The sequence below is a fragment of the Syzygium oleosum genome, unplaced genomic scaffold (genome assembly GCF_021117445.2).
Source record: "Syzygium oleosum isolate NSW1041296 unplaced genomic scaffold, Sole_v2.1 Sole_v2.01, whole genome shotgun sequence".
Classification (NCBI taxonomy): Eukaryota; Viridiplantae; Streptophyta; class Magnoliopsida; order Myrtales; family Myrtaceae; genus Syzygium; species Syzygium oleosum.
In genome coordinates, this window is record NW_026607485.1 from 14,663,192 (window position 1) to 14,673,591 (window position 10,400).

The 10,400-nt window shown below is 41.5% G+C and overlaps 1 protein-coding gene across 1 annotated transcript; it reads left to right on the top strand.

The window, feature by feature from the left end:
- The first annotated feature begins 2,700 nt into the window (after positions 1–2,700).
- Positions 2,701–3,544, top strand: LOC115693582 (subtilisin-like protease 3). The gene is made up of 2 exons (XM_030620594.1): positions 2,701–3,029; positions 3,115–3,544. The coding sequence occupies exons 1-2, from the start codon at positions 2,701–2,703 to the stop codon at positions 3,542–3,544; spliced, it is 759 nt and encodes a 252-aa protein (XP_030476454.1).
- The last annotated feature ends 6,856 nt before the right edge of the window (positions 3,545–10,400 follow it).

The window sequence follows — 10,400 nt, forward strand, 5'->3', positions numbered from 1 at the left end:
TGTTTTTCTTTTTATTTATTCTCATCTCCTTAGCAGCAATAGTAGCAAAGTATACCCATGCCAAACAGTCTGATGTTGACCATGATAATTTAAAGGCATCAGTTTCAGTAGGAATTTGGATACTGTTGCAACTGCTCTTGATAAAATGATGTTACGGTTGGGGCTACACTGCATTTTAAGAAGAGGGACTAGTGCTCTCTCCATTCACTCTCATTATGGTTTGAAATTCTGATGAACTGTCTTTTCTAGGAGCAATTTTCATGCTTGTGTTGGCACATGAAAAAAATTCTTACTTCGTTTCTTTTCGACACCAGATTGTCATAGATTTAAGTTTGTTATCAACATATATTTAACTGTTTCCAAATTGCCAACTGTTTCAATAATCTACAAAGAGTTATCTATGTAACTTACTAACATATAAAACTACCTACTCTTGTACAAAATTACGGACTTCTATTTGAGTCCAGTTATCAATGCTTATTTGATTGTTCCAAAAGTTCCAACTGTTCAAATCATTTTTCCAACGTTTGTTTGGGAGGAAAATTGTCTAGAAAGTCCTGAACTTTATTTTCCTTTTTGCATGTGGCCGGGCCGGCGAGAGTCGCAACACTCTCGCAAATCTAGCGAGGGCGACCATCGTTAGACCTCGACACCCTCGCCTATATCTGGGTGAGTGTGGCCCTCACCGGTGGCCGGCCATCGCCGAGACTGGCTACAGGCGAATTCAAATTTTTGAATGAGCATCACCTGTTGACCAGCATCCTTACCTTTTGGGTTATTCATCATTCTTTCCTGTTTGCGTTGGTTATCTGAATCGTGTACTGTTGGAGAGAAACAAGCTGAAGTTAATTTTCAAGAGATAACCACTAGTATCTAACATTTCCAAGGAAACAGAGCTTGTATTATCAACAAGGTCAATAAATGTAATGGCTACTTTTATCGTGAAGGGAGGATTGCGATCTTTGAGTAAGATAACAAATGCATAATACAACAAAAGATGAATAAACATGTTGATTCATAGAGAAGAACGTCAAAGAATAATCTCAAAATACTGCAGTCTGCTGCAAATATTTCCTGAGTACAGCAATCCTTCATTCCTCCAACAACCCTAGATAGTCTGTTTCATTTTATGTAAGGAAGGTTAGCAACATTGATGTAACTTTTTAGTACATATGCAATCCTTCGGACTGAAGTTCGTCCAACAACCTTTTTGTTACTTATGCTTTATATATCTGTGTACCCACTAGTCTGTTGCCTGTGTTTATTGCTTTTAAGACAGTCGAGGACTTTTCCCCCTCACATGCTACATCGATATACAATGCAATCCCAAATTACAGCTTCACTAAGAAATCAAGGTTTGGAATTCTTACTGAGCACTTCGAAGCGACGTTGATTCGACGTATCGAGATGTCCAATTGTTACGGTTCTTGCCATTCGTTTCCAAGTCTTCTGGTTGATAAAGCATTGATTTTTGGGAAATGTCCATTTTGGTTGAGTTTTAGTCATTTTTCCTTCCCCAAACGAGACCACGATATTCACATGACTAGGCTTCAGCATTTAAAACATCAACTGATGTCTTCCTGACTCATAATTGCACATGCACTTGATACCGATTGGTAACAACAAATTATTCTGCTTATGGTACTGAGCACGTACTTCTTAGAAACCGCCTGTCACTAGATTAAAGTGAATTGGCACACGACGATCATATTTGAGAAACCTAACTGCATCGAGACATAAAATTCATTGCTCCAACCTCATGAGGCAAATGACGGCATCGAGCTGACATTCCTTCATCCATTAGATTAGGGGTAATTTATTGGTGATTTTCTAAACCATCTTCAGATTTTACAAACTCGTATCGAAAACATTTTTTGCGGTCTCATTGGAGAAATGTCAAATGAGTGCTGTAACTAGTACAAGGATTAGTTAACAATGGGCGAGAAGTGATAACCTTCACGTTGATCAATCTTTGCCGGTTTTTCGGGGCATTCTGTTTAAAATCCTGATTTACAAGGCATATCTGATGGCGAAATACCTACGAGGAACAAGTTCAAAAGCTACAAGTAACATGATGGTCCTGCTCTCCATACACTCATCGACGCAACAACCTCCACCATATGCAAACTATCAAGAGTAGAACACTGAGAATTAAATCATCCTATTAAAAGTAACTCTTTCAAGCCAATGCTTGCCGCAGCTCCTTCGTTTAGATGGTCAAGTGATAATGCTCTCAAAGCAACTCTGAGAATTAGATACAGAAGCCACTTCCAACAAATTATTCTAGGGGCCCGACCGAGATGTTGTAGAACATAGCTGACCGGATATGCACAAGCTGGCCATATCTTCATTCCAGCTTCTGTATAAATAGACGCTCTGATTAGTCGTTGAACACAAACCACACCATTTTCCAATGCTTGTATCTGCATTCTAGACTAAGACCACCTATGGCTTTCATTCATCTCCTCTGCCTAATTGTTTTGTTTTGCAGTGTCAACTTCTCTCTTGCCAATGGCCAGTCATCTCCGGCTCAATCACAGAGCAATGACTTGCAAACCTACATTGTCCACGTGACTCCCCCTGGTGGCCAGCACCTTTCTGAATTGGAGGATCTCGAATCCTGGTATTACTCGTTTTTTGCCCACAAATTCTACCGACTTAGAGAACCGGAGGCGCATTCTTTACTCTTAACGAAATGTGATGACCGGCATTGCAGCAAGGCTGACTCCTGATGAAATCGCCGCAATGCAGGATAAGCCTGGATTTGTGGCGGCTCACCCAGAGCAAATATACAGCCTCCAGACAACGCACAGCCCCCAGTTCTTGGGCTTACCACTGCATCAAGGATCTTTCAATGGTTCAACTATGGGAAAGGGAATTATCATTTGCGTTATCGTAATGGGTGTAACGCCAGACCACCCTGCATTCGGTGTTTGGAAACCCGACCACGCCTGTGGTTACTTCTTTCTCTTCAAGAGGCCCGAGCTTGGTTTCCCTGGGAATTCTGAAGCCAGACATTATTGGTCCTGGTGTGAACATATTAGCAGCATGGCCATTTCCCATCAGAACTGACACAAAAGCGGCATCACGGCTTTGATAAAGGGTGTTCATCAGGGCCATATTAGCAACATATTACTTCGACATTCTTTTTGGCACTTCCATGTCTTGTCCTCACCTCAGCGGCATCACGGCTTTGATAAAGGGTGTTCATCCGGACTGGTCTGCAGCAGCGATCAAATCGGCTACCATGACTTCAGCTAAGCAGCTGAACATCAATCAAAACCCGATCCTGGACAAAAGGCTTCAAGCCGCGGATGTCTTTGCCATCGAAGCAGGCCATGTTGATCCTGTAAAGGCCATTGACCCTAGATTCATTTACGACATTCAGCCTGACGATTACATTCCTTATCTCTGTGGTCTGGAATACACCGACAAGCAGGTGGCTACAATTGCTCACAAACTAGTGAAATGCTCGGGAGTTTCTAGCATTCCTGAGGGAGAGCTGAACTACCCCTCATTTTCGGTCACCCTTGGACCTTCATAGACATTTGCCAGGATTGTGACTAATGTTGGAATAGACTATTCGCCTTATGTTGTCACGATCATTTTCCCACAGGGCGTGTATGTCACCGTGAAGCCTGACAAACTCAACTTCTCAAGATTGAACCAGAAAGCAACATATTCAATCACACTCAGCCGTGCCAATTCCACTCACGAGGTCGCCAATATTGCCCAGGGATATTTGAGGTGGGATTCCAAGAAATACTCTGTTAGGAGTCCAATTTCGGTTAAGTTCAATTAAGAAGCAGTTGGGAGCAGAAATAAAGTGATAATTAGCTTGTTGGCTTGTACTTTCATCATTCCACAATCCTATGATGAAAAAAAGCATAGATATTGTTATCTAATTTTCCTTTGTCTGTGTGAATATTGATGTAAATGGTTTTCTTACATTAATACTACTTATTAGTATGCTATAAGACAAGCGTACTCTTGCTTTCACTCTAGACCCAAAACAAATGTCTACTCCGCTAGTTTTGTGTTGATGATCTACATCATCTATCTCTTACGCCTAGTGGAGACACGAGCCGAATGAGCCAATGAAGAAGATTAAGGGACTCTATTGCTCCAGATTGGAATGTCATTCACAATAAAGGCAGTGGAAATTGGGTATTATTTGAGTCTTTTTTTTTTGGTCGGATATTTGAGTCTTCAATTGTAATAAAAAAAAAAGTGACGGCTTCCTCTCAGCAGTTTATATATTGTCCGGTGTCTACCGGTCATAGTTCATCCTTTATCACCATGATATACCCTTCAAATTCGGTAAGTGAGGGAATTGCAACGATGACTGCTGCTGAATCAATCATCTATTGGTGCTGATATGAACTATCTAGCTAATGATTGCACTTTAAATTGACAATTTTTATCATAGCTTATCTGTTTTTGCTAGCAACTTTGCATGATCAAACAAGAGGACAGAACATTTTACAGTTAAAAGAACTTGATAGAGCTATGATAAAAGAGCTTTTTTCTTAACTCAATCGTAGATTCTGCAAGTTTTGCCTCCACAAAACATCAGATCATTGCCCTTGCTTATTCAAAGATGGATGTTTAGGTAGATAATCTAAGACCTCATTTTAAGTTCTTTAACTTTTGTCGAAGGTTACGAGGAGTCGCATTGTTATATATTTGTTGAATGTGTATTTTCAAAAGGGTATAGTTCAATTTGCTAAAAGAAATGCAATGTCTGCATGTGACGAGCTTAGATGGTTGAACCAGCCTAAAGGCAGAGATCTAACAAAGAAAATAAACAAGATATCTTCGAACTCTTTCTTCGATCATGTCTAGAAGCATATTGTAGGAAACAGATTCCTAAACATAATGCAAAACGCGGAAAACTTACCCATTCTATACTTGAATCACCGATCGAACGAAGTATATTACGTAAATGAACATACCTCTTTGCTACAGATCAAATGCATCTATTGCAGTCTCGAGAGAGAGAGAGAGCGATCCTTCGATTGTCGAGTAAAGTCGCTTTTTGGTTTCAAGTGAGTGAGAGTTTCTGATAGTGAACCAAATCCACTTACAGAACTTACGTAAGTTTTTCTTCTTCTCACTTTTGTTCCCACAAAATAACTGCCATTTGCGGTTATTTTCTTTCAGGGCTCTTTCAAGGTTAATGGGCTGGGTTAGCCCATCATGGGCGGCCCATTTATTCACAAAACCCATCATCTCCCACTCGCACATGGTGGACTAAACATAACTCTCTCTTCTTTGCAATGTTCATACTAGTAAATAATCCGTGCGACCAACATACTTCGAGAGCTCGTTGCCATGCATATGTTAGGAATACATAGTAGCTCAAATTGGGCATAACATTTTCGAGTAGATATAGTATGCAGTACCCTAGATTAATCAGTCACATTTATATCTCTTTTGATCTCTTTTAGTATCTCGTATATTGTATTCACAACTATGATTTACTCAAAATCATAATTGGTCGACCTGTGAATACAAAAATATAATGTGACATCATAAATAAATTGATCTTCCTCTTTCCTTAAACCTCTCTATTTCAGTCTAGCTCGCTTTTCTAGAAATACCCAATTAGATCGAATCATTCATGACCATTGGCAATACCCTAAGATAGCAAACACTGAATAGAAACTTTGAGAATAAGTCAGAGTCGTGAGGGCACTAAATGAGGAACTCATATCCTCAAGAGTCTCACACGGCATAAAGTTGAGATCAAAACTTTTGCCACTCTTATCGGTCGCCTCATGCATACATAGTATGAAATACATATTACGGTATTAACTCCTTTCCCGTGGAGCGTATGTCTTTACATTCAATACCGTACAGATGATAGTTCAGACATACTCAATGTCTAAACTTGAGTTCACGTATCTACTCTTCTAAAGAATCCATCAGAACTCACATCTGGCATCAAAGACAGATAAAGTAAAATATGTGGACTATTTTACTTTCGGACATAGTAAATGTTATGTCCTCATCTTAGCACTTAGCTAAGGCGACATTTATATTTTAAGCTAGAGCTCTCGATTATCACCTAGATAATAAGCTTAAAATTGTCTCATCTCTATTTATCACATAGTAAATAGAGGCGATTACCCGTGTGAGTGGGTTAATCTTATCTGTCCGACATACTTTCTTGACATAATACACTAAGTATTAAGATGCATAAATATAAAAAAAACTCATAGGCATTAACAATGATATAACAATTTCATTTAAATGCGAACATTCAGGGAAATTACAATATTCAGTACATCAGTATCTACGCAGTCCTAGAGATTTTACATGATCATTGAAAACATCTCTAGGAATTGGCTTCGTCATAGGATCTGCTATCATTCTATGCGTAGATATATACTGCAAGTTCACATCCTTTCGTGTTACCATATCTTTAACAAATTGTACTTGGTATCTATATGTTTGGTCTTGCCATGATATTTCAGATCCTTGGTGTATGCTATCGCTGCTTGGCTATCACAATTGACTAACAATGAGCTTGCAGCATGCTCAACAAGACCTAAATGATCCAAAAATCTCTTAAGCCAAACTCCCTCTTGTACTGCTGCTGACAATGCCACGAACTCGGCTTCCATGATGGATAATGCTATACATGTTTATTTCTTACTGCTCCAAGATATGACGCCATTATTCAGTAAGAATGCAAATCCAAAGGTAGATTTCCTTTCATCTAAATCTCCTCCCCAGTCAGCATCTGAGTAGCCTTCAAGTCACAGATCCTTTCCTTGATAACTCAGAGAATAATCAGCAGTACCCTTTAGATACCTCATGATTCTTTTGACGGCTTTCCAATGTGCTTGACCTGGATTGGATTGGTATCTACTTACCATTCCAACTGCAAAACATAAGTCAGGTCCTGTACACATCATAGCGTACATTAAACTCCCACCAGCACTAGCATAAGGAACACGTTTCATTTGTTCCTTCTCTTGTGGAGTCTTAGGACACAACCTGTGGCTCATTCCTTTAACTTTTGCAATAGGAGTATTCATGGGTTTACAATCATGCATACAAAATCGTTCAAGAACTTTGTTTATATAAATCTCTTGCGAAAAAGACAATAATCTCTTGGAATGATCTCTTGAAATCTTAACTCCAAGAATATATGCAACCTCTCCCATATCTTTTATCTCAAAGTTAGATGATAACCAATTCTTTACCGTATTAACCAACTCCTTATTGCTTCCGGTCATCAGTATGTCATCAACATATAATGATAAGATCACAAATTGGTCTTTGGATCTTTTGATATATACGCAATGATCTTCATCAATCATTGTAAAATCATACACCACTATAGCATTATGAAAACATATATACCATTGTCTCGAAGACTGCTTAAGGCCATATATCGATCTTAGAAGTCGACATACCTTTTATTCTTGGCCTTTCATAATGAAGCCAACGGATTGCTCCATGTAAATTTCTTCTTCAAATTCTTAATTTAGAAAAGCAGTCTTTACATCCATTTGATGTAATTCAAGATCCATACTTGCCACTATTGCCAGAATAAGGCGAATTGAGGTAAATCTCACTACAGGAAAAAAAGTTTCCTCATAATCAATTCCTTCTTGTTGATTATACCCTTTCGCCACGAGGCGAGCCTTATATCTTTCTATTGAGCTATCAGCTTTTCGCTTTATTTTGAAAACCCATTTGTTCCCACTAGCTTTGCATCCTTTTGGAAGATCAACCAGTTCCCAAACATGGTTTGACTTCATTGACTCCATTTCTTCTTCCATTGCATCTATCCATTTTTCCTTATTAGGGCAACTTAGGCTGCGAATGGTAACCATTCTGTTTTTCTATTTCTGTTCCAGAAATAGGTTTGGAACAGAAATCTGTTTGGTAATGAAATTCCAATTTCTATTTCTGGAACAAAATTTTGTTCCAGAAATAGGTTTGAAACAGAAATCAGAAGTTAAAATTTTTAGCTTCTCTATTTCTGGAACAGAAATGAGAAACAAAATTTTTTTGTTCTTCTCATCACTTTCCCTCACTACTAGCCGGTCACTCACCCGCCGCCAATCGCCGGCCGCCGCCACCCGCCGATCGTCGCTACCCGCCGTTGGCCGCCGCCGCCGGCCACCGTCTCCTGCCGCCGCCTACTCTCCTCCCCCTACCGGCGACCTACGGTCGCCACCCACCACCAACCACCATCTCCCGCCGCAACCCGCCTCCCACACCCGGCCTCCTTCCTCCCGCCACCGCCGTCCGCCTTTGGCCGCCGGCCACCGTCTCCCGCCGCCACCCACCTCCCACCCCCGGCCTCTCTCCTCCCGCCATCGCCACCCACCTCCCACCGCCAGCCGCTGTCCACCGGCCACCATCTCCCACCACCGGTCGCCCTCCTCCCACCGTGGGCCACTGGCCGCCGTAGGCCGGCCACCGTCTATCGTCGCCACCCGCCTCCCACCCCCGGCCCCTCTCCTCCCGCCACCGCCGCCCACCTCCCACCGCCAGCCGCCGTCCACCAGCCACCATCTCCCACCACCGGTCGCCCTCCTCCCACCGCCGGTCGCCGACCACCGTCTCTCGCCGCCGGTCGCCTTCTTTTGGCCGCCACCTACCTTCCACCGTCGGCCACCGTTGGCCGCCGCCCGCAGTCCATCGGCCACCATCTCCCACCGTCGGCCACCCGTCCTCCCACCGCCGCCCGCCTCCCACCACCGGCCACCGGGTTTTCTACCTGTTCGTAACTTATACGGAGTGGAAGCAACTGATTTAGAAGGCACACGGTTAAGTATATAGGTAGCAGTTAACAAAACATCACCCCAAAAAGTGATAGGTAAGTTAGCTTGTGCCATCATAGACCTAACCATTTCCAATAAGGTTCTGTTTCTCCTCTCGGCAACACCATTTTGTTGAGGAGTATATGGAATAGACAACTGTTTTTCTATTCCTTTTTCATCACGTAAATTTCTGAACTCATCAGATAAATATTCTCGACCTCGATCGGATCTAAACGTTTTTATTTTCTTATCTAATTGATCTTCTACCGAGTTCATAAATTTCTTGAAGCAACTTAATGCCTCAGATTTATGAGAAATCAAATAGACATATCCAAATCGAGTATAATCATCTATGAATGTGATGAAATACACAACCCCATGCCTTGCTCTTACATTCACTGGACCACAAATGTCAGAATGGATTAGTTGTAAATGAAACTCAGCTCTTGTACCCTTTCCGAATGGTTTCCTTGTTGTTTTTCCCGCCAGGCAATGCTCGCAAATAGGCAAATAAACTTTTTCAATATTGCCTAATAAACCCTCTTTGGCTAATCTTTGCATTCGTTGTTGGCCAATATGACCAAGTCTAGCATGCCACACATTCACATCATTTTCATAGGAATTGGAAGATGTAAATAGAGAATAACAAACATTAACATCACCATAGTTAACATTTAATACTATAAAACCATCCAGAAAGTATCCACAACCATAGTAATTCATATTCAAATACAAATCAACACCACTATTATGGAAGTTCAAATTAAAACCAAGTTTAACCAACACTAAATTCCGACGAATCTCCGGAGCATATAATACGTCATGTAGGAACAATGTACGTCCACCACGCATCATCAATTGGCAGGTGCCAATCCCTTTAACTTCAGCTTTGGAGTTGTTCCCTACATAGATCCATTTTGTTCCGGTCAGAACCCGTCGGAACTCCACGAAGCCATCTCTGTCTTTCGCTACATGGTCTGTTGCTCCCGAATCTAGAGTCCACAAAGAATTAGACTCAGTTAAAAATACAGAACTTGACACATAGGCAAAGTTCTAAAAAATGCAAGGGGAGTTTACCTTCTTTGGCTCCGCACAATCGCGAGCGAAGTGGCCTTTCTTGCTACAGTTATAGCATTTCACCCTCGACATCTTCTTAACAAAAGAACGCTTTCCTTTGTCATGTTGATTAACTTTTGGTTTCTTACCCAAAAAACTTGCTCCCTTACCTTTCCACTTCATGAACCTTTCGACGTGCTTGCGCTTAGAGCCCGAAGCCCCATGTGAGCTAGAACCAGCATAATAGATGTCGGTTTCTGGTTTCGCCGCCATGAGGCGATCCTCCTCTAACTCAAGATGGCGTATGGCATCTTCAAAGGTCTTGATGTTCTCATTATGGGTCAGGTGCACCTTCATGTGCTCCCAGCTTTGAGGCAAGGAACGGATCACTGCTTGCACTTGCTGTTCATCAGTCAGAATGTGTCCAGCATCCTTCAGCTCAATGATCATGTTCGACATCTTTCTTAGGTGTTGTTTCCTGGACTGACCATGAGGCTTCTTATAACAGTCAAACCTTATAGTGAGCTGTCTCAACTTGGTCACCAACATATGACCAAA